Source organism: Marmota monax, unplaced genomic scaffold (genome assembly GCF_021218885.2).
Source record: "Marmota monax isolate L192 unplaced genomic scaffold, Marmota_monax_Labrador192_F-V1.1 WCK01_AAM20220418_F8-fsc00341, whole genome shotgun sequence".
Taxonomy (NCBI): domain Eukaryota; kingdom Metazoa; phylum Chordata; class Mammalia; order Rodentia; family Sciuridae; genus Marmota; species Marmota monax.
This window is the reverse complement of record NW_026694916.1, coordinates 720,535-743,758: the sequence shown is the minus strand read 5'-3', so window position 1 is coordinate 743,758 and position 23,224 is coordinate 720,535. Positions and strand designations below refer to the sequence as shown.

Genomic DNA, 23,224 nt, shown 5'->3' with positions numbered 1-23,224 from the left:
TGGTAAGATGTCCCTGAGTTTGATCTCCAGCACCACAAAAATAAAAAGGGCTAGGAGGAAAAAAAGCCTGAGCATGTAGCTCAGAGGTAGAGCACCCTGGGTCCAACCGCAATGTGGGGGTGAGGGGGTATGGGGAATAAGTCCTATCACTCCTTTGCTCAAAACTCTCTTGATGGTCCTCAGGATAAAATGCAAATTACTATCCTAAGTTCTAAGTTTCTTGGTATTCTACATCCTCTTCCACCTTATCTCATCTCTTCTGTCTCCCTTATGCCTTAGGGTTCCTTGCCTATTTTTTTCAGTACTGGGGATTTAACTCAGGGGAGCTTTACCATTGGGCTCCATCTCCCAGCCTTTTTATTTTTAGACAGGGTCTCACTAAGTTGCTGAGGTCGGCCTTTAACTTGCAATTCTCCTGTCTCAGCCTCTGGAGTCAATGAGACTACAGGCTTGCGCCACAGAGCCGGGCTTTCATTGCCTACTTCTAATACACTTCTTCAGGCTTTGTTGTTTCCTTTTTCCAGAATTCTCTTCCATAAATATCTTAATCAGACTTCTGATCAAAGTTCATCCTAGTCTTTTATTCATTTATTAATTCCAAATGCCAAGGACTGTTTAAAGATACAGGAGAAAACAAAAGTCCTTTCTATAATAAGAACGTCCTATTGGAGGAGAGAAAAATATTTCAAGTGGCACTATATGTGTTTATAAAAGGAAGCAAAAGTATAAGGGGACAAAGAGGGGCGGGGTTCTACTTGTTGTAAGGTGCTCCAGGAAGGCTTTCCCAAAAGATCAACTTAAGTTTTTCCTCCACTAATAATGAGTGGCATACGATGAAATTCTTTACCTTGTCAAGGCTGTGTCCTCGTCTGCAAAAAGAAATTAAAGATTCGATGGGATGACGTAAGCGGCAGGATTCGGCGAGTCTTAATTCCCTGAGCAAATATAAGTGATTTCCCAGGCCCGAGCAGGAGGGAAGCGATCTAGCGATTTGGGCAGTCTGAGGGTGGAGGGAGGAACAAAGCCCTGCACTCAGCCCCGCTCCGCCTCCCAGAGTTACTTCGGGACTCCAGTGAGAATAAGAGATGCCCTAAAAGTCTTACGTCACTAGGCTTAATCCAATCACCTGCGCCAGGTGTCTGTGAGGACTTTAAGGGCACCAATCAGCAAACAAAGATGTTGTGTCTGCCGAAAACTAAAAAATAAATATTAAAATTCTCTCTCTCTCTCTCTCTCTCTCTCTCTCTCTCCTCTCTCTCTCTCTCTCTCTCTCTCTCTCTCTCTCTCTCTCTCTCTCTCTTTAAAAAAAAAAAAAAAGGGCACCAATCAGGGTAAAGTTAGGCGGAAATGAGGCTGTCATGACCAATGAGAGAGGTCGTACGGCGGAAGTGTGAAAAGGGACTCTCCGGAAGATGGCGCCCTCAGTCTGGCCACATCTGATTGGCAGGTGCTTTGACCACAAGGTGATCATCATAGCACGAGCGGCCGTTCGGAGACGGAAGCTCGACCGGCACTGCCGAGGTCGGGGAGGGATCGTAGATACAGGTGTCCCGGAGAGCCGGGGGCGTAAAGGGTAGTTCCAGATGTGGCCGCTGTGGCGGGCGGAGTCTGGCCAGAGAGACTGGGCGGGAGCCCTGAAGAGCCCGGAAGAGGCGGGGTCTGAAGCGGGGCAGGGATAAGGAGATCGCTACCCGGGCCCGAAGAAAAGGACCGGATTGGGAGCCACGAGGGGTAGGGTTTGGAGAGGTAGGCGTGGCCGTCGAGGTGAAGCTTGGGGGCGGGACCAGAACTGTGAAGGGGAGGTTTGGGGGGCCTGGGCCTGGGTCTGCGAGAGCCGCATCCAGCGGGGTTTCGAGGTGGCAACGGAATCAGTCCAGGCCTTACGCAACGATCTAGTCTTGTTCTCTTTCGTCCCTCGCGCCCCCAGCCACAGACTCCAGGCCCTGCCCCCTGAGCTCTGCCCTCGGATGTCCGACCGCCAAGAGCCTGCATGCGCCGTGGGGCGCCCCAGGACCAGGAGCTGGTGGGTCCGGGGGCCCCTGGGCGGGGGTCCCGGGGCGCCCCTCCTCCCTCAGGATCCGTTGTCCCGGTCCTCGTCTTTCCCCCGGATCTAGTATTCAGGGCGGACCAAAGGAGTGGACCCCGGCAGCTGCTGACCCTCTATAACCCCACAGGAACCGCGCTTCGCTTCCGAGGTGAAGGAATGGGCATCTCGTGCTTGGGATCTGGGGGCTGGTGGAAGGACATTCAGGGGTTGTCCTTCAATGGGCTCGTTGTTGGGCTGGAAGAGTCAGATGAGCAGGACCAGATGCCCACCCTTGGCGACTAGAAGAATCCTAACCATTCCTGGCTGGAATAGAAGGCAGAGGCAACGCTGGTTACACCGGGGCCAGACTTGTTTAGGGTCTCTTTGTATGCCTTTATCCCACAGTCCTGTGTACAGCACCTGCCAAATACACGGTTTTTGATGCAGAAGGATATGTGAAGCCTCAGTCCTGCATTGACATGTGAGTTGGGAGTTGGGGAGGCTGATGGAAGCCAGGGGTCGCTGCCACTTATTATCTTAGGTCTGAGACCGTGTTTTCCTGAAATTGTTTTCCCCACCTTCTGTGTCCCTAAAGGAAAGGCTTCTGGGGAGGAGGCCTGGATTTACTTAAATTTCTATTTCTCATTCACTTCCTCCCAATGGGCTTTTCTCCTGTCTTGGAGCTAGTGTGATTCGCCATGTGGCCCCCATTCCCAGCCACTATGACATCCAGGACCGCTTCCGCATTGAGCTCTCTGAGGAAGGGACCGAGGGCAGAGTGGTGGGACGCAAAGACATCACCTCAGTTCTGCGGGCCCCAGCCTATCCCCTTGAACTTCAGGGACCGCCCCAGCCAACACCCAACCCAGAGCCTCCTGCCTGGACAGCACCACCCATGACAAGACACTTGCAGGAGAGTGAGTTGGAAGACGGGGATTCTTGAATTCTGTCTGGAGGGAGGAACTAGCATTACTCTGGAAATGAGCTAAATTGAATTTGAAGAAGTTTCCTGGTCCAGTGTTTTTTGCCTTTTGATGAAAACATTTCTAATTGAGATTTTGTATTAAGTAAGGGGAAGAAAGACTACAATTTCTCTGGTTTCTGGTTTCTACTTAGAGTAAAGAGTTCTTCCTTAGCTCTATCGTACTTCCTATCAGGTGTCAGCTCAGTTCAGTTCAACAACAGACCTCTATGGAGCAATTATGCTGGTCTGCACTGTGTATGGAAGACAGTAATGAGGCAGAGGGAAGAAAGGGACCAAAGTTGAGAGGGTTAGGGGACTGTCAATGCTGATGAGCCTTGTTTCCCAGACCCCCGCCAGCAACTGGCCACCAGCTCCTTCCTCCTCTTTTTGATGACCGGCATTGTCTCTGTGGCCTTCCTGCTGCTCCCACTCCAGGATGAACTTGGCAGCCAACTGCCACAAGTCCTGCACGTCTCCCTGGGACAAAAATTGGTGGCAGCCTACGTCTTAGGTGAGCGAGTAGTAGTGTGACCTAGGCCCACTTGTAGAGAAAGGGGAGCAGGGGCCGGGGGAGGACTGCTCCTGGGACTTTCTCTTTCTTTTTCTACCTCCAGGCCTCCTCACCATGGTGTTCCTGCGGACCTGAGCTTCCTGCTCAACCCCAACCTACCATCACCTCCCCAGGCAGGGACCTGAGGCAGCCACTGTGATGCACGTACCTTGCCTCAATCCTCTTCTTCTCATCTGTTCCCCAACTCCCACCAAGAAAAATACCCAGGGATTTGTACTCATTTTCCAAGTTGAATAAAATGGATTTTTAAATGAGAAATGTAGGGTACTTGCTCCTAGCTTTCCACTCCTTCCTTGATGCCCTGATATCTTTCTGTTCCTCTCACTCCCATTCCCAGGGGATCCAGGAGCTTGGGGCAGTGAAGAGGCCTAGTGGGGATTTAGAAGACCTGAGCTAATCCTGATGTTTCCTCCAAAAGACCATGTGACCTTGAGCAAGTCATTTAGTTTTCAGAGCTTTGGTTTCTATACCTCTAAAATTAGGGCATTGGGCAAGTTGATTCTCTTGTGTGTGAGCATGTGATGCTGAGGACTGAACCCAGGTCTTCGTGCATGTTAAACATGTACTCTCCCACTTTACCAAGTTGATTCTTTTCTTTCTTTTACTTTTTTTGGTACCAGGGATTGAACCCAGGGGCACTTAACTACTGAGCCACATCCCCAGCACTAATTTGTATTTTATTTAGAGACAGGGTGTCACTGAATTGCTTAGCACCTTGCTTTTGCTTAATCTGGCTTTGAACTCATGATCCTCTTGCCTCGGCCTCCTGAGAAGCTGGGATTACAGGTGTGAGCCACCACGCCTGGCTCCAAGTTGATTCTTAAGTTACTCTTTAGGCTAGGGGTGTCACACTATCATCCCCCCCTCCAAAAAAAAAAAAAAGTCTTTTGTCCTACCATAGGATCCTGTTCTCCAAGCCAAACTGCCTAACTTAATATGAAACAAACAGAAATGTCACCTAATCCTGCCTGATGCAAAACCCACATCTCACCAGAAGGATCTCTTGCCTGGGTTACCCACAGGCTTACAGTCCCCAGAATCCTTTTCTGCCTCTGTGACCTTTATCTGTTCTCATTTTATCTCTCCTTTAATATTTCAACTCCCATGAATAAGAAACACCAAGGTCCCTGCCAAGATGGTGAGAAATGGCATTGCCTAATATAACCTCACTCTAACCAGGCAGAAGAAACTACAGCACAGGAAAATATAAAACCAGGTCCTCAAAAAGTAGCTTCCAGCCCACCTGCCCTCCTTCAGATGCTGAAGGAGAGGGGAAAGGGAAGAGGGGGGACTCTGTGACACTGGGCAGATTGTTGGTTAGGGACAAAGAATCAGTAAATGTTTATTAGACAGACTGAGTCTGTTACACCCCTGGAAGGTGATCTGTTGTTCCAGTTTTGCCCTAGAAGTCTTGTCCCTCCCATATCCTGAGCTGGCCACAGTGAGGTGTGGCCCCATAAGTGTACAGAAAATGGACCCAATGTGTGCCGAGGCACACCTCCCATGGCTCAGGAAACCCCTCTCACCTAGTTACATGTGTGGATGATTGCCATTAGTACTGTAGGGGCTGGGCCTGGGCCCCCAAAATGCAGTCGAGCACAGATTAATGGTTCTTGTGTGGTATGTACCTGTAAAGAGGACTGACGGCCAGTGGGACCCAGAAAGCTTCCAGAAACGCAGCTGTGAAGGAATGGGATGGAGGCCAGATGGGCTTGGGACATAGACTGCCTTTTAAGCAAACTTTTTAGAAAACAATACTGAGCTTGCAGCAGTTGGAATGGGAAAGTGTTCATTTCCTGTAGCTGCTGTTACACATCATGATAGTGGCTTTAAACAGCATAAATTGGGATTGGGGGTGTAGCTCAAGTGCATGAGTGGACACTTAGCATGTGTGAGGTCTGGAGTTCAATCTCCATCATCAGAAAAAACAAAAGCATAAATTTATTTTCTTACAGTTCTAGGGGCCAAAAATCCAAAATGAGGCTTCTGGAGCTAAAATCAATGTGGTTGCAGGGATGCATTTCTCTTAGAAGCAACAGGGAGCATCTGTTTCCTTGCTCTTTTCCAGCTTGGAGAGTCCACCTGTGTTCCTTGGCTCATGGCCTTTCCCTCCATCTTTTTTTTTTTTTCTCCCACTGCTCGGAATGGAACCCGGGGCCTCACCTCTGCTAGGCCTCACCTCTGCTAGGCCAGTGCTCTATCCCTGGTGCCTCTTTGTGTGTCCAGATTTCCTCTTATGAGGACACCAGTGAGATTGGATTGGATTTTAACTTAGTCACTTCTTTAAAGTTCCTATATCCAAATATCATCACATTCTGAGGTTCCAGGAGTTAGGGCTTTAAGATGTGAATTTGGGCCAGACACGTGATGATGCATGCCTGTAATCCCAGTGGCTCTGAAGGCTGAGGCAGGAGGATCACGAATTCAAAGCCTGCCTCAGTAACTTAGCAAGCCCTAAGCAACTCAGTGAGACCCTGTCTCTAAATAAAATTCCAAAAAGGGCTGGAGAAGTGGCTTAGTGGTTGAGTGGCCCTGTGTTCAATCCCTGAGGGGGAGGGGGGAAAGTGAATTTGTGAGGCACAAATTGAGCTCATAACACTCCCCATCTCTTAAATCTTAGTCACATCATCATGCAAGATGACATTCTTTTTCAGGTTTCAGGGATTAGGAAGTAGGCTCCTCTGCTAAGACCATTATTCTGTCTGCTGTAAGGAACAAAGAGACAAGGGGAAGAAGTGGGGCCATTTAGGAAGTTTTCTCTGGAGTGTATGTCTGGGAAGCAAATAGTTGAGATTTAGAGTCCCCAGAATCCACCAAGTCAGGCTCGTGGGGCTAAAGAGGGCAGTTTCATCCTGAACCCAGAAGGGGCATCCCAGACCTTAACCTCAGTGGCCACTATTTCCCAGTGTCCTGAGGAGCTAGGTGAGGTGTCTCATGCCATGCTGGGAGCAGATGACCAGGAGATGGGCCCTAAGATTATATCACTGCCCAGGGAAAAAGAGTCAGGCCACTACTGTGCCTCCAGAAGCTGTGACTAAAAAGAAAAAGGCACCAGCATTTACAATCCCCTGCCCTCTTGTAGCTCAGACTTTGTCAGTGGACAAAGATTGGCCAAAGGCAATTCCAGGGACAGATGTCCAAGGCAGGGCCAATCAAGCAGGTGTGTGACCATTAGTCTTCCAGGACCCATTCTCATAAGGGAACCCAGTATTTGGAGTTTATGCTCTGAAGTTGCTGTCTGAAAAATTCTTTTTTTTTTTTTTTTGTACTGAGGATTGAACCCAGGGGTGCTTAATCATGGAGCCACATCCCCAGCCCTTTAATATTTTTATTTAGAGACAGGGTCTTGCTAAGTTGCTTAGGGCCTCATTGCTGAGGCTGGTTTTGAACTTGTGATCCTTCTGCAAGTTCTCCTCCTGAGCTAGCCACCTGGAAATTCTTTTTTTTAATATTATCATTAGTATTATTATTATTTGTATGTGGTGCTGAGGATTGAACACAGTGCCTCGCATGTGCTAGGCAAGCACTCTACCACGGAGCTACAACTCCAGCCCCTGGAAATTCTTTGTGTGTACACCAGGGATTGAACTCAGGGGCACTCGACCACTGAGCCATATCCCCAGCACTATTTTATATTTTATTTAGAGACAAGGTCTTACCGAGTTGCTTAGTGTCTTACTGTTGCCGAGGCTGGCTTTGAACTCTCAAATCCTCCTGCCTCAGCCTCCAGAGCCACTGGGATTACAGGCGTGCATCACCATGCCTGGCTGGAAATTCTTAATATCATCTTGAATTTATGTTTTAGAAGGAAACCATTGCTACATGTGCAATTTTATTTACCAGTTGTTGTGTGCGTAGTGGACGAGTGCTCATGTGGAATATCTAGTCCTTCTATATATGTAGAATTGCTTGATATATTTAAAAGTAGTAGTAGAATAAAACTATAAACACCTTTTAAAAAGAGAGAGAGAAGTGAAGTGAGCTGGAGCGTATGCTGAGACACCTGCATCCCAGGGGTGAGTCTTTGCTGACCCCCCTGCCCCTACCAGGGAAGAGCTGCCATCTTCCTTTCCCAGCAGGGGACTGGGCACAAGAACAAGGAAGGTCAGGGTTAGGCACACAGTTTCTTTCTACCAAACTGGAGCAGAAGCCTGGGTACCTGGGAGGGTCTGCACTCACGCTAAGCATCTCTATGCCAGAGTGTGACAAAACACCCAGACAGGTGGAGACTGTGGGAGAATAAAGCGCTGTTTCCACTTTTTGAACAAAAGTCCCTCATTTTCACTGTGCACCAGGCCTTGCAAATAATGTAGCTGTCCCTGGTTCCAATGTCAGTCCTCCAGCCCAGCAAGTGGTGGTCTTCAGAGAACCACAACAGGCCTTCATCATTTGCTCAGGCAGTTTCCCAAGGTAACACACAGCTCAATGCTCCCAGTGGAAGCTGTGTCCTACACACATCCTCTCTGACCCCTTCTGTTCCCCAGGTCTCAAGGGAGGGGTAGGCGGGGAAGGGGGACAGGAGGAAGCATAAAGTGCTTATGAATAACATATAACCAGGTGGTTTATTGCCATCCGAACCGGTGCCCCTCCAGCCACAAACCACCTGTTGGCCCTAAAGCTGTCTCTCCCATTAAGGGAACTGGCCAGGTCCCAGAGCCCAGCAAAGCTCTCAGAGTGGGTTCTGGGTACTGGGGACCCTGCTCCTGAAATGGAAAGGAGGCTGTGATGGCCCCAAAGGATGCTGCTCACCGTCACACGACGGATGAGCTATTCATCTGCACTGTAGGACCAGGGGTGTGTGGGTGTCTGCGCAGAGCCGGTGGAGAAATCGGATGGGTTAATGAGAAATCCGTCGCAGTGAGAGGTACATGGGTCACCTCCTTCGCCCTGCACCACTCAAGCAGGGAGATCAAGATTCCTCAGCAGGGGTCAGGAGCCTGTGGGGTTCCAGGCAGGCCTCAGAAGTTGTTATCAATGTTCCAGACGTCTCCTCCAAGCGCGTTGGCTGCCCCCTGTAACGTCCAGGTGAGCAGGGCCAGCTGGCGCCGGAAGCGGCTCTCCTGGAAGCCCAGAGCCTGGGACAACTTGGGGGAGGCCCCGGAACTGTTGGAGCGCAGCAGCTGCAGGTGGTCGAGCAGGGCGCCCAGCGTGTGGTCTCCATGGCCCAGAAAGATGTGTCGGAACGGGAAGTCGGCCGGCGACACGTACTGGGACAGCAAGTAATACTCCACCTGCACCAAGAGGAAATCAGGTCGGGGTGGGGACCCTGTGCCCAGGGCGAAGGTGCCAACCACGCCTCCCTCCAGCAGTTCCTAGCGGACCTGGGGACCCAGTGCCTACTTCAAAAATATTGTCCAGCGGCTTCCTTAAGGCCCACCTCCCTTTAGCTGTCCAATCATGAGCAGCCATCCTGTGACATCACCAGCAGCCGGGGAGGATGCCTCCTCCAGCTGTGCTGGGTTCTGTTCTCGTCGTTCTATGCCCAGCGCCCACAGCTGCGTCTAGATCGCCCCAGTCGCCCTCATCCATTCACGCACCTGCCCAAAGCCTCCTGCTGCCCTGCCGTTCAATACCGCACTCCCCGCACCGTCACTCTGCCCCGCCTCTGCCAATGTCCACAGAGCAAAGGTCAAGAGACAGCCCAGTCCTGATGAAGCACACTGTCACCTTCTGCCACAGTGCTGTTCCCTCTTTCCCCAGATGCTCTCACTCCTGGTCATTCTTCCACCTTTCTGATCCCGTCTGTGGGCAGATCTCAAGGTGTGATCTCCCTCTGTCCTTCTTTACCTATAGTCCCACGTTTTCAGCCCTGGATGGATGTTAAGAGTCACCCAGGGAAGGTTTTAAATCATCATTGCCTAGGCACCACCCCAGAAAAAAACAATCTCTACAGGGAACCTCAGATGCTCACATCTTTTCAAATGTATTTGCACACAGAGCTCATCTGTCTCTCTGTCTTCAAGGACCTCTGTGGGCACACTGCCAAATCTCCTCACCAAATCATCCACTGGAATCCTGCCCCACAGGATAGGGGCCACCTGGACATAGCCCCACTCACATACTAGAGCCAATCTCTTCCAAAACCTGAGCAAGTAATACCTGAGCAAGGTATAGCTCAGCGGGGGAGCACTTTTCTAGCACTCCTGGGGCCCAGGGGCCAATCCCTAGCACCACACAACAAAGACAAAAACGCTGCTTTATGTCCTCATTTTGCTAAGAGCATCGGTCTTCCCCAGAGCCTGGGCTCTCAACCTTGCAGGTGAGTGTGGGGTAGGTACAGGCTATGAGGTCAGATCACCTGGCCCAAATTTCAGCTCTATCGCTCTGTGTAACTTGGGTAGTTATTTAGTCTCTCTGAGTCTCATTATCTGCATACAATACTAGCAACCTCACTGGGTCTAGGAAGTTCTATTAGGCAAAGTGAAGTAAAGCCCCTAGCACATGGCACCTTCTGTTCCCTTAATACCCTATTTTTCCGTCCAAATGCTTCACATCAGTCTGTCCACCTGCCATCGTCATCCAGAGCTCAGCCTTCTCAACCTCATTCCCTTCTCAGCCATTTACTCTCTGGTCAAAATCCTTTCTAAAAACTCCACTTTGCCCACATCATCTGCTGGCTCCAGATTTTCCTGATGCCCAGAACCAAAATCCAAACTTCTTATCCTGGCATTGGAGGCCTCCCACTGTTGACCCCTAAGCCACTCTCTGGGTTGCCACTCTCTTCCTCTGCCTCTCTAAAGGGCCTCTATTCTGGCTCTGCTGGTCCATGCCCTGTTTCCAAGGATGCCAGACCTGTTTTATTGCCACACCCTCGTTCTGGGTCTCTCCACCCTGAAATGTCCTCTTTTCTTTGAACCAACTGAAGTTCTGCCTGTTCAAGACCCAACTACTCAGCCCTGCTACTGTAGCGTGAAAGCAACCACAGACAATATGAAAAGCAATGAGCATTGCTGTGCTGCAAGAAAGCTTTATTTACAAAGCAGGCGCCATGCTGAATATGGCCTGCTGCCTATAGGTTGCCAATTGCTGGTTTAGAGCCACAAAATTCCTTGGGTCTAGCACAGCCCTGTATTTCTGGCTCTTAAGTCCTAGTCTTTTCCTTCGCCTCCCTAAGCCTGAGTCACGTTCCGCACACACAAGTGCTCTTTATCCCTTGATGGGGGCAGGGGTTCGTCCTTGGAGTCTAAGGTATCAGAAATTAAACCAAGACCTATAAATGAGAACGAAACATAGCCAATCTCTTGGATCGCCCCAGGCCCACGTATATCTCAGTGGTGGGGACAGAGGGAAGTGGAGAATAAGGGATCAAGAGAGAAGGAAGAGGAGATCCTGAAGGCAAGGAGAAAGAGCAGGAAAGACAGGTTTGTAAACTGAATGAGTGACGCCAAAGGACATGGGCATTGGCACACCTGTGCACATGTGGCGTACATTGTTGGCTTCCTGTTCACCCCACACTTGCTGAGGATGATCGATCCTGCTTCTAGTTTTACCCTATGGACCTTTTCCCTGAGGGGTTGAATTCTTACGGTGAGAAAATGGAAGAATAAGAACTGGAGACGGGTGGACCTCCAAGTATTCAAAGATACACAGGAGGGATTAGCGAGGGAATCAGGGCTTAACTTTTTCTTGACGCCTACTCCAAGCAGCCTCTCAGGATTCCACCCACCTCATTATCAGAAGAGAACGTTCCACCCTCCCAATTCTTTGGTCTTTGGCACCTCCCAGGCTATAACCCAGTGCCCCTTGTACTGTGGACTACGCTTTGTCCCTCCAAAGGGGCGGGAGAAGTAAGTGGGAACTGGGTTGGTCCCGCCTGTCCATTTCATCACTCTGCAGGGCCTGCCTCTGTGACCCCGCAGCTCCTCCAGCCTGGCTGGTCTGTGAGCACTATGTCCACAACAAGGCGCGCCGGGCGGACAGGGAAAGAGCAGCCAAGCGACGAACACAAGCTTGGAGAGCAGCGCGTGCGCTAAGGCAAAGGTGTCCGCGCTGCCACCGGAAAGGGACGGGAGGGGCGGGGCCTCACCCGCATGATGCGCACGTTGTACATGCGCATCAGCCTCTCGTCCCTCTCCTCTGAGCTGTAGATCTCCTTCCGCAGCTTCTCGGCCGCCCGGATGTAGTCTCCCCGCGCCGAGTACACCCACTGCAGGGTCAGCCCGCGGGCCTGAGGGCAAGGCGCGGGCTGGGGCCGAAGGCAGGGACCGGGACCCCGGCCTAGGATAGGGTCAAGGTGTCGGGGGACAGAGCTGGGACCTTGGGCCTTGCAGGATGGGAGAGGTATAGAGGAACAGAGGACTGGGGATAGGATGCAGGGAGAAGACCCTGGACATTTGAGGTTGGGAGAGGACAGATGCCTGGGGCTTGGAAGGTACCGGTTGTGTCCTCGGGGCTAGGATGACTGGAGGCAGGAGTCAGAGGACCTAGACTCCGGGGACTGAGTGAGGGGGACTGAGGGTCTGGACCCCCTGACCTAGGCAGCACCCTATAAGGATAGAGCACCCCCAACCCCCAGAGGCTGGGAGCAAGGTTGGCATCTTGGACCTTGAGGTCCCCAGAGAATTCGTTGAGGCTGCCGATGTGCCGGAGGACCACGTCCCCATAGCGGCCGAAGTCGAAGGGCAGCAGGTGGTCGTGGCTCAGCCGGATGAGGAGCTGCCCAGCGAGCTGGGCCACAGCCTGGGCCACGGCAGGCAGTCGGCCTTGCAGCATCTTGTGCAGGTTTTCGTATGTGTCTTCCTTCGTGTGCAGGAATGGGTACGCCGGATCATCCTGCCGGGACAGGGAGGGGCAAGGGCCAGGGGCGTGGTTCCCACAAACCCAGGGATTGGTGCCCTGGAGCAGGGCCGGAAAGTCTCACCTCCAAGAAGGAGAACTCCACCGCAGGGACCCCGGCAAAGGCCGTGAAGGAATAGGCGCTGCTGTCCATGGGCAGCGGCCGGATCCTGGGGGCAGGTAGGTTGGGGGGCTCCGTGGGCTCAGGTTCCTCCCAACCCCCTGCTTCCCACCCCACCCCAACTTACACCTCGGCATCCCAGCTGGGATTGGTGAATACCACCTGCTCATAGAGAGTCTGCCCACTGTGGTTAGGAGAGTCCACCTGGGGGCAGGTGGGGGGTGTGGTTAGGCCCCGCCCCCGCCCCGCAATTTCCCCTTATCCCTTCTTCCTGACCCATCTCTTGCCTGCTTCAGGATGTTCTCAATGAGGCTGATCAGCAGTGGGCTGGTCTTGGCATGGAACTTGTCGTCCCCTTGAAGAGAGGGGAGGGGAGGCATACCAGGTTTAGGAATGGGCCCAGGAGCCAGGGTGGGCCTGAGGGGGCCAGGTGGTGGCATTGCCCCAGCTCACCCAGCACTGCGTTATCCAGGCTCACGTAGGCTACAGCTTTGAGGTGCAGCACACTGAGGTAGCCCTGTGGGTGGGGGAAGAGTATGGAGAAGGAACCCACACCATACCTCTCCCCACCCCCTGGCTACCTGCCCAGATCCAAATCACCTCCAGCCACTCTGTGGAGCCCACACTCCCAAAGTCGCCTCCATCCCAGCTGATGAAGAGAAGACTTCTGCGGGGTCGGAAGCCTGGGATGAGGGGACAAGAAGGATGGGCTCTTCTGGGAACCACCAAAGATCCCCCTTTGTCTTCCTCTGTCCTAGTCCCCAAGGGGTCTCCTCTTCCCTCTCATCAACCCCCATCCCAGCCCATCTTTCCCTGCATCTGCCCTGACTTGACTATAATAGTGATGGGGATGATGCTGTATATGGAATTTCTGCTTAACTTTCCACTCAGACCCAAAGACACCATTATTTCATTTTTAGATGAAAAAATAGAGGTAAAATGACTTGCTTAAGGCCACATGCTAGGCTGTGGAGGTGCCAGGTGTGGAGCCCAGGTCCCAGTGACCTCCCTCTGCTCTGAGCTCCCAACTGCCTTTCTGCCCCACCCCTGCAGCTGCACCCGACAGCTCTGCCCAGCCCAGGCCCAGGCCCTGACCTTACCATTGCTCACCATGGAGGAAAAGGTCCGCACCAGCTCTAGTAGTATGCCTGTCCCCACAGCCGACTTGGCTGCTCCTGGGCCCCATGCATCTCTCTGGGCCCCGATGACAACATAGTGATCTGGAAAGGATTTGTTTGGGTCCCACCTCTTACACTGGAAGTACCCAAAATCTTCCCCCCGCACCCCCGCTCCCACCTCCCGCATCCTCACCCAAGGCTCATCACAGGCCTCCTGCACCTCTCCCTGGTGCTTATCTGGGTGCTTAACAGGGCCACACTCTTCCCCAAGTGTCTGGTGCCCTCTTCTCCAGGTCAACAACCTACTTCAATTCCCCACCATCATGAAGTCGTATTTGGAATAGTCATCCAGCTAACTGGACCTCTTTTATGCTGAGTCTCAGTTATAAATAACCTGTCCATCCCACCTGTGTCTACTCACCTCCCAGGCTCAGGAGCTTACTCCCCAGCAATGCTGCCCATTCTGTCTGTGGTCATGTGGGTTCCTCACTGCAACCCCCATCAGTCCCAGTTCAGCCTCCACTTGCCAGTCTCCCTCCCCTGGATACCCCTCCTGCTTCCTCTCCAGGGCCCCCTACATCTGCCCCGTGTGGCAGGGGTTATGAGCAAGGGCTCTGTTCCCACAAGCTGTGGGTGCTGAGCAAGGGAGACCCACCTGGCTCTGCCAGGCCCTCAATGCAGCCAAAGATGTTGCTGATGGGAGTGGAGGTTCTATGGTTGTTGACCTCTAGGTGCAGGCCTGGCCCGGGGCCCAGGCGATAAGGGGAGCCTGGGAGGCGCCCTTGCCATTCCTGAGGGGCCACAGGGCCTTTAAGCTTCCTGGAAAGGGATAGAGCAGAAAGGGTTAGAAGTGGCAGAAAGAGCTGTCCAGGCTATATAAGAACCCAGAGATCCCGCTTTACTCTCTCTCCCACCCTTGGCCTCCATGTCTCTGCCTCTGTACCTCATCTGGGGTGGGGGTAGCGCAGTCAGGGCAGCCTTGGGCAGTTGTACAGGTTGTGCCCTGCTCCAGGGTGCCCAACAGAGATGGGTTTTGAAATCTAGTGAGAGCTCTATTTGCTAAATGCTGGACCCTAGTAAAACGTGTTCACTCAGAAAAGGAGTCTCCTTTTTTCTAGTTTGCATCCCGCTCTCTGCCTCCCTGTCTCCCCTCACCTTAGCAGGCGGAAGGCAATGTCTGCACTGATGGGCTGGGCAGGGATGCTGGGGAGGCCAGAGGATGCCACTGGAGGGAACTGGGTTTGGTTGAAGGAAGGGAAGCCAGGCGTATAAGGGTCACCAGTTCCCAGATGCACCTGTGGGAAAAGAGTGCCCATTCTGAAACTGGGCTGGGCTAGCCCCATTTCCAAGGGCCTGTGGCCTGGACCTCAGGAAAGCACTACTGGCTTCCCCAGACTCACATGTCCATATACAGCCCGGTGGCTGGACAGGCTTGGCTTGTGTGGGTCCTGGGAGAAATCTGCTGGGTCAGGGTATATGAGCACTCCTTTGGCCCCAAAGTCCTGGGCACTGGCCACCTAGGGGAGGGTAGGAAAGCAAGGAAAAGTGAAATAGCCCCTTTGATCTGCTGCTGACCATCCTTAATGGGCCCTCCGAGGCATCGGCTAGCCTATCAGAGGGCCACAGTGGGTGTTCATCCTCGATGCCCCCCCTACAGACTCTAACCCCCCATCTGATGTCCACGAACCTCCCGATTTTGTGGCCACCAACATTTTTTTTTTATTCGAACTTGTCATATATGACAGCAGGATGATTGATCTTTCCTTTCTCCTTTTATAGCCTCTAGAAGCTTTCCATGGTTAGGTCAACCCCTGGGTTTCCCAGCCCGCACGCTCTGCATGCTGCCCGATCCAAGGACCCTTACCTTCTGGGCAAAGCTGGTCACCCCTACACGCACCAGCAGGAGGCTGTCGGTTAGCTCCACGCCCCTGGCCCGCAGGCCCTGCAGGTCTTCCGGTCGCCCGTAGTGGGCGTACACCAGCTTTCCCTGGGGACGCCAGGGACCGTGAGGCTTGCTGCCCGCATCTCTCCTCCGCGGCCCCGGGAAGTGCGCGCGCTGCTCCGCATGCTGGGGGTGGGCAAGAGGCGCTCACCGTGGCGTTGCCGGTGGCGCTGTAGGGACAGTAGGCGTCGGGGTCCTCCAGCGGCAGCTGCTCCCCGGCCCTCCCGGTCTCGTCGAGCCAGCGCAGAGTGTTGGGATGAGCCCTGAGGAGCGGGGGAGGTGAGCGTCTAAGCGCACCCCCATCGCGCGCCCCCGCCCCCGCCCCGCGCACTCACAGGTCGGGGAACTGCAGCCCCACGTAGTGAGTGTCTGTCCACACGTGGTCCAGCTTCTGGCGGGAGAGCGCTGCAACAACGTCCTGAGCCAGGGCAGCCATCCCGGGGGAGCCGGCCATCCGTTGGCGAAGGCTGGTTTCCCTGAGTGGAGAGAGGTGAAATTGAGGCCCAGAAGGGGACAGGGGTGGTCCATCAGGAACCTGCAGGAGTGGGAAGGAACAGAGAAGGATGCCAGAGAAGTGGGGTCATCCCAGGGTAGGGCCAGTGAGGGGCTAAGTTTGGGGACTCTCCTAATGGATTGGTTCTCTCCCATCACCACCAGGACTCTGCCCCCAGCCTCTCCAGGGCCTCCTACTCGACCTTAGCTTCCCATAGCCAGGGAGCCTGTCCACCATCCCTTAGCTTCTTCCTGGCTGTGACCAAACTCCTGGGTCCATGTTGCTTCCCCCTGCATGTGGGGCATGGGGGCACTGCCCGCAGGCACCTGCAGAGGCGGGCCTGTGTGCCCAGGCAGCAGGCCCTGTTTTGCACCTCCTCCTTCACCTGGGTCTCCTGAAGACACTGCACCAAGGTTGGGACCCTTAATGTTGAATCACGTGGTCTACTGCAGACAGCACCTTCTGTCATAGTTTCCACTCACAGATTGTCACCTTAACTCTTACTGCTCTCCCATCTCACTGTCTGTCCTGGGCTGTCCCTGGCTTACCTGTCATCTGGCTCCAACTGTGCCCTCTGTGGCAAACAAAGTCCTGTCCCCATTGATCATCACAGAATACCTCTTCTACATCCGTCCTGGGCAGAGACCTGGCTCTTAGTTGAGTCCACAGAGGGACTTCAGAGAGCATGGCTCAGTTCTCATTGCCCTGGGTTTGCAGTGAGGTGCTTCTGGTTCTCCATTTTGATTTCTGACCATTTCTCCTGGGTGAAACTCTCTTCTTATGGAAACCCAGCCATCCAGTTCTGCAGCCCTTCCCTCCTCACTGTTGGTAGCTTCTGACCAATCATCCATTCTCATTGAGGACTATAGCATTTAGCTTATCATTCCCCTCCACACCTCACCATGGTCCCCAGTGCTGCACTGCATCAGAATCTCTGTGGATGAGACCCCTTAGTCTCTGCCACCATCTTCAGCTCTCACAAGGACCACGATGGTCCATGGGCTCAAGGCCATGTCTTTCCCCCCAACTCAATTCCCATCCAGAATCTCAAGTGCTTGTTTGGAGTTGCACCCAATCAATCAATGGGTACATAAAATATGGTAATCACACTGGAAGTCCTGTGTGGCAGCAAGGAACAATTGACTACACAGCAATAGAGACAGAACTTTAAAACATTGTGTGAAGTTTAAAAAAAAAATCTAAATTAAAAACACATTAACCATAGCTATATCTGATTAATGGGTCTTGGAGTGCTTTTGTAAAAACTTTTATTTTGGGGGGCTGGGGCTGTGGCTCGGTGGTAGCACACTTGCCTGGCATGTGTGAGGCACTGGATTCGATTCTCCGCACCGCATATAAATAAATGAAATAAACATCTATCAACAACTAAAAAAAGTTTTTTTTTTTTTAAAAAGAAGTTTTATTTTTCCATGTTGCTTAAGTTTAGAAATAATTTTTAGCTGGCACAGTGGTGCACACCTGTAATCCCAGTGACTTGGGAGGCTGAGCAGGAGTATTGCAAGTTTGAGACCAGCCTCAGCAACGTAGTGAGACCTTGTCTCAAAAAATAAAAAGGGCTGGGGATGAAGCTCAGTGGTAAAGCCCCTCTGGGTTCAATCCCCAGTACAAAAAAAAAAAAAAGCATTTTACACAAGCATTGTGTGTGTGTGTGTGTGTGTTTAGGTGCCAGGGGTTGAACCACTGAACCCAGTGCCTTATACATGTTAAGCACACACTCTACCATTCCCAACATTACTGTTTTAAAAAACCTACACATACACATAAAACAACTTTACATGTTGAGTCTCATCCCTGGGTATCCACAAGGGATTGGTTCAAGGACCCTTGCAAATACTAAAGTCCACTGATGATCAAGTCCCTTACATAAAATTGCATAGTTATATTTGCATATAATACACATGTATCCTCCCAGATACTTTAAATTATCTCTAGAGTATTTATAACACCTAATATAATGTAGATGTTATGGAAAGAGTTGTCAGACTGTATAATTTAGGGAACAATCTTTACATATTCAGATGAAGATTTTTTTAAAGAGAGAGAATTTTTAATATTTATTTTTTAGTTCTCGGCGGACACAACATCTTTGTTTGTATGTGGTGCTGAGGATCGAACCCGGGCCGCACGCATGCCAGGCGAGCGCGCTACCGCTTGAGCCACATCTCCAGCCCCAGATGAAGATTTTTGATTGAATGAAACAGCCCAAAACAGGGCTGGGGTTGAGGTTCAGTGGTAAAGTGCTTGCCTAGCACATGTGAGGCACTGGGTTCAATACTCAACACTACATTAAAAATAAATAAATAAATAAAATAAAGTTATTGTGTCCATAGACAACTAAAAATATTTTAAAAAGGAAAAAAAAAGTCTAAAACAACGTTTGTAGCCCTGGAGAGCCAAGTCCAGGTCCGTGCTCCAGACCCTTTGCACATGTCATTTTGGGGCCTGAAATGATTTGCCACCTACTTTTTTTCCTGGCACACTATTCATCCCTCAGATCTCAGCTGTCAGTTCCTCAAGGAATCCTTCCCGGACCCTCTGTCTAAATCGGGTCCTCTGATAATGGTCATTTGTCATACCCTTTACTTTTCTTTCAAAGCCATGATCCCAGTAATGATTATATGGTCGTGAATGTGACTGTTAGTTTCCTATTGATTTCCTCCAGTGGACTGCAAGCTCTATAACAGGAGGGTCAGACTGCTTTGGTCTCTGTGATGTCAGATGTCCACCAGTTCAGCTTAGTACCTGTCACATAGCATGTACTAAAAAAATTGTTAGGTAAATGAATAAATGACTTCATCCATGTTACCACCAACACAATTCCCTGGTCACTTCCTGGCTCTTGTCATTCGTTACCCAGAACTCCATCTCTGGAATATTTATCCATTGAGGATTTACTGGAAACCACAAAGTACCAGGCACTGTGGTAAGTACTGCAGACTCCAAGAGAAACAGTGAGAGTTTATCAGATCCGACTTCAAAGCTCCAGAATCCACTCTCTGACTAGACCTTTTCAGGCTCCAACCAGCTCCCTTACCCTGCATATCTGCTCCTGAACCCAGGCATTCCAGATTGTCCAGTTTCTCCACGTCCATCAATTTCTCTCTCTGCTTTCCCTCCCCTCCCAGCCAAACTAGAGCCTCACATCAGCTCATCGCCCTGCCCCGAGATGCCACCCTCTCCTCCCTGCCTGGGATGGAGCCACAGTGCTAACCATGTTCCTAGACCTGTCAAATCATCCACCTCCTCAGCCAGTCCTGGGGCTGCCAAGTGCTGCTCAAGAAAACAAACAAAATCCCTAAATGTTGTAGAGGCCACAGATTTGAGGTCTTTTAGCAAAAGGAAAAAAACTTCTTGATCAAGTTTCTACCAGTGTATCAAAAATGTAATAACATTCCTTGATGAAGTTTAAATGAAGAAATCTATGAATACAAATTATGATGTAAATATTAAAAAAGAAAAATCATGTGGTCTCTTCTTAGTACATAAATAATAATAATAATAATAATAAAACTCCAAGGCTGGGGTTGTGGCTCAGCGCTCGCCTAACATGTGCAAGGCACTGGGTTCGATTCTCAGCACCACATAAAAATAAATAAATAAAGCTGTGCATGGTGGCACACGCCTGTAATCCCAGTGCCTCGGGAGGCTGAGGCAGGAGGATCTCAAGTTCAAAACCAGCCTCAGCAACAGCAAGGTGCTAAGCAACTCAGTGAGACCCTGTCTCTAAATAAAATACAAAATAGGGCTGGGAGTGTGTCTCAGTGGTCGAGTGCCCCTAAGTTCAATCCCCAGTACCAAAAATAATAAATAAGTAAGTAAGTAAATGAATAAATAAAAGGTATTGTGTCCAACTACAACTAAAAAATAAATATTTTTTTAAAAATTCCATACTGTTTTTCCTTTCCTGATCATTACATAATATCAATAAAAGAAAAAGGTCTTGGGCTGGGGATGTAGTTCAATGGTAGAGCAGTACTTGGCTAACATGTGTGAAGCCCTGAGTTTGATCCCTAGTACTGTAAATAAAATAAAATAAAATAAAATAAAATAAAATAAAAAGGTCTCAGTAAGCTAGGAATAGAAACTTCTTTAATTCAATTTTTTGGGGGTATTGGGGATTGTGCTTAATCACAGAGCCACATCCCCAGCCCTTTTTTATATTTTATTTAGAGACAGGGTCTTTCTGAGTTGTGTAGGGCCTCACTAAGTTGCTGAGGCTGGCTTTGAACTTTCGATCCTCCTGCCTCAGCCTCCTGAGCCTCCTAGGATTACAGGGGTGCACCACTGCAGCTGGCCAATTGAAGTTTTTGAAAGCCATACAAAGTCTGTAGCAAATTTCATACTCAATAACAAAGTACTATTAAAAAATTCCTATTAAAATCAGGAAGTAAGCCAAGATAGCTACCATCACCAATATCCAAATTCATGCTGTCTCTAATGCAGTAAGAAATGAAAATGACATAAAACATACAAGCATCAGAAAAGAGAATATGTGTCTCTTGCTCACTACAATTTATATTATTTACTTAGAAATCCCAGGAGGACCCACTGAACATGATTCCCAACCAGATGAGGGCCGTGGGTGAGTTGACCTCTTCTCTGGACCTAGCTGGGCTCCTTCCCCTAGGGTGTAGGGACTACCTCACAGGAGGAGAGACACAGGCTATCTTTGCTGCACCATAGGCCTGCATAGTCTGGCTGGCATCCTCCCGCAATGTAGTTGGGGGTCTGTCCCTACAAATGCATTCACTTTTTTTTTTTCCTTATCTCCTGAAACACTCCTCCTCTGAGTCCCACAGAGCTCCCTCCTGCCAATTTGGTATCCTGGCCCCCAGGTACAGCACGCAGGACCTTTCTGGGTTTGTCCTGCCTTATGTTGACCCTTCTCTTCTCATTTAGTTAGCATCTTCATCTCCAAAATATGCCACCCTCAGAGACTCAGCCCCCTGGAGTTCAGCTCTAGGTGCTTGCCATCCTTCCAATGAACCAGGAGACCAATGAAGCAGGTGGAAGAACTCGGAGGGGACCAGACACCAGACACCAGGGGCCTGGGCAAACAGAAAGGGAGGCCAGTCTGAGAGGAGAGGACACTGAGGACCAGGAAGGGGGCAGGCTGATCTTACCTGATGGTGTCTTCCAGGCGCCCCTCCCCCAAGAGCCGCAGGAACATGGCCTGGAGGTCGCTCCAGTACAAAGTGCCCTGACGGGAGTCCAGGCCCAGCTCATAGTTGACGTCCTCACTGACCACCAACAAGGAGTCCCCACATGCTTGACAGGACCTTCGGAAGGCCACGTAGCCCAGAAGGAAGGCTGGTGGGTGGCAAGATGAAGAGATTCTCCTTGTGCCCCTCTGTGGACACCAGAAATCTCCCCCAGTCCAGGCCCTTCACTGCGGGGCAAGGGCATGACTCACCCCCAGTGAAGATCAGGAGGGCAGTCAAGACCAGGTAGGGGGCAGCCCTTCGTCCTGCTGCTGCCCACGGTATGAGGTTTGGCAGCCCAGCTCTAGAGCCTGGGGAATCAGGGCCCTTCAGCTCCATGGGGCAGAAGTGGACAGGCAGCTCGGCCCCCTCCTCCCTGTCTTCCTCTTCCTCCTCCAGTCGCCCCTGATGGGGACCTTCCACACGTTTGTAGATGTTCTGAGAGCGTTGTGGGGACAACTGTTGCTGTGGGGGACAGGGCCAGCATGAGATAAGGGGAAAAGGCCTGGGGGACGAGGAGGGATCGGGCAATAATGGTGTTTGTGACTTTGGGGTGCTGAATGAGCATCAGGCAGGGAGAGGAGCCTGAGGGAGGCTGGAGGGGAGGAGCCAGAGGGGAACAGGAGGAGGAGGGAGAAGGGTCAGGATGCTGGTCAGAAGGGGTTGGTTTTATGGGTTGGGGGTGCCAGGGGACCTGATGGAAGGCCTGAGGTATCCTCCAACCCCACTCGTCTTACCGCTCTCTGGAGTAGACCCCGAAGCCGCTCCATGCTTGTGCCCCCTCCTGAGCCCTGCAGGCTACAACACCCCCCCCCCAGTGATAAACCGTTTGTGGGAGCCCCTGAGGGCCCCTTATCAGCCCTGGCAGGCAGTCTGAACTCAGGCCAGTTCTCACCCCTCCATACACACAAGGGTGGGGGCGTAGTCCTGGCCTCAGTCCAGCCTTCCAGAGGGCCCCCAGCCCAGGCCAGAGGACAAGGGGCTGCGCCTCCCCTGCCAATCCCTCCACAGCACCCTCCTGCCCCCTTGCTGCAAAACAATCAATATTTTTTTTACCTTGGAGCAGACTTTGGCCTCTTAGTTCCCGTCAGGGGTGGGGGAGGGGGCTGAAAACCAGGGAGAAGAGGATATGGGTACCTCTCCTGTTTCCAACTCTCCCAGTGACCTTCGGGATCCCTTCCTAAACCCTTCAACCCCATGCAAGATTCACCATGAAGATATCTGGACCCTTCTGCAGCTGGCTTGCAGGTCCCCTGAGGCCCAGGCTGCTGTCCCTGCCCTGATAAATCCTAAGCTGGAGACACTTGGGTCAATTGACTCGGGGTTTGGACTGGGCATGTGGATGGAAGTCTTTTTGGAATTAGGTCCCTACTGACTACTGGGGAGGGAGGCACATGGGTAGGGTAATTGGTCAGGAGGGACCAGTGAATATCCAGGATAGGGAGGCTGGAGTCAGGGTCAGGGCCCACCAGTCATTGGGGGAGTCCTGGCCAAGGCTGGCAGAGCAGCCTGATCTTGGAGAAGTTGTAGTCCACCCTGGGTGCTGGAGCCTCTTTGGTTACAAAATGACTTAAATTAAGTGGATTCTATTAGGTGGGTCTGAGACCTTCTAAGAGTCTAGCGAAAGGCCAGATAACCTCACCCAGAAACAGATCATAGATATAAATAACTAAGTTTTTCCTAAATTTCTAGTGGTGGTCGCAGGTGTCCAATCCCAGAAGAGGACTCCAGGATACTAGCCCTCTGTCCAGGTCAGGAACTCCCCTGGGAAACCTCAGCTCCCATCCAGGCCCACAGAGAACCCTAGTCCCCGACCCACGCCTGTCAAAGCCAAGATCCCCTCTATAGCCCCGGCTCACCTGGGGTATAGGTCCTGGGGAGTTTGAGCGCTACTCTCAGTTGACCCAAAACCTGTGCTGAGGCCCCGCCCACCTAGACCCCCTCACGGGTCCCGCCCAGGCCCCGCCCCCGTATTTGCCCTCGCCTGGCCCC

General features: G+C 51.5%; 2 protein-coding genes and 1 long non-coding RNA gene across 8 annotated transcripts; 1 reads left to right on the top strand and 2 right to left on the bottom strand.

The window, feature by feature from the left end:
- Positions 1 to 560: 560 nt before the first annotated feature.
- Positions 561 to 1,228, bottom strand: LOC124081014 (uncharacterized). The gene is made up of 2 exons (XR_006847933.1): positions 1,127 to 1,228; positions 561 to 869 (listed from the first exon to the last, which is right to left on the bottom strand). It is a non-coding gene; the product is annotated as an uncharacterized LOC124081014 (long non-coding RNA).
- A 218-nt stretch (positions 1,229 to 1,446) lies between these two features.
- On the top strand, positions 1,447 to 3,819 carry Mospd3 (motile sperm domain containing 3). 3 transcript variants are annotated; one of them, XM_046427122.2, is made up of 6 exons: positions 1,447 to 1,463; positions 1,928 to 2,195; positions 2,432 to 2,507; positions 2,714 to 2,943; positions 3,337 to 3,501; positions 3,605 to 3,819. In XM_046427122.2, the coding sequence occupies exons 2-6, from the start codon at positions 1,991 to 1,993 to the stop codon at positions 3,634 to 3,636; spliced, it is 708 nt and encodes a 235-aa protein (XP_046283078.1). In that variant the 5' UTR covers positions 1,447 to 1,463; positions 1,928 to 1,990; the 3' UTR covers positions 3,637 to 3,819. The 3 variants fall into 3 exon arrangements, with proteins under 3 accessions (XP_046283078.1, XP_046283077.1, XP_046283079.1); XM_046427121.2 differs by lacking the exon at positions 1,447 to 1,463 and adding an exon at positions 1,482 to 1,746; XM_046427123.2 differs by lacking the exon at positions 1,447 to 1,463 and having other exon boundaries at positions 1,765 to 2,195; positions 2,744 to 2,943.
- A 4,285-nt stretch (positions 3,820 to 8,104) lies between these two features.
- On the bottom strand, positions 8,105 to 23,179 carry Tfr2 (transferrin receptor 2). Of its 4 annotated transcripts, none has more exons than XM_046427119.1 (20): positions 23,092 to 23,179; positions 22,289 to 22,338; positions 21,970 to 22,030; positions 21,445 to 21,697; positions 21,155 to 21,341; positions 15,853 to 15,993; positions 15,669 to 15,780; positions 15,440 to 15,562; positions 14,976 to 15,092; positions 14,731 to 14,870; positions 14,231 to 14,394; positions 13,558 to 13,677; positions 13,058 to 13,140; positions 12,911 to 12,974; positions 12,745 to 12,812; positions 12,585 to 12,661; positions 12,422 to 12,506; positions 12,106 to 12,333; positions 11,588 to 11,728; positions 8,105 to 8,792 (listed from the first exon to the last, which is right to left on the bottom strand). In XM_046427119.1, the coding sequence occupies exons 3-20, from the start codon at positions 22,000 to 22,002 to the stop codon at positions 8,520 to 8,522; spliced, it is 2,409 nt and encodes an 802-aa protein (XP_046283075.1). In that variant the 5' UTR covers positions 22,003 to 22,030; positions 22,289 to 22,338; positions 23,092 to 23,179; the 3' UTR covers positions 8,105 to 8,519. The 4 variants fall into 4 exon arrangements, with proteins under 4 accessions (XP_046283075.1, XP_058429533.1, XP_046283076.1 ...); XM_046427120.1 differs by lacking the exon at positions 8,105 to 8,792 and adding an exon at positions 10,513 to 10,771; XM_058573550.1 differs by lacking the exon at positions 23,092 to 23,179 and having other exon boundaries at positions 22,289 to 22,361.
- Between the last annotated feature and the right edge of the window lie 45 nt (positions 23,180 to 23,224).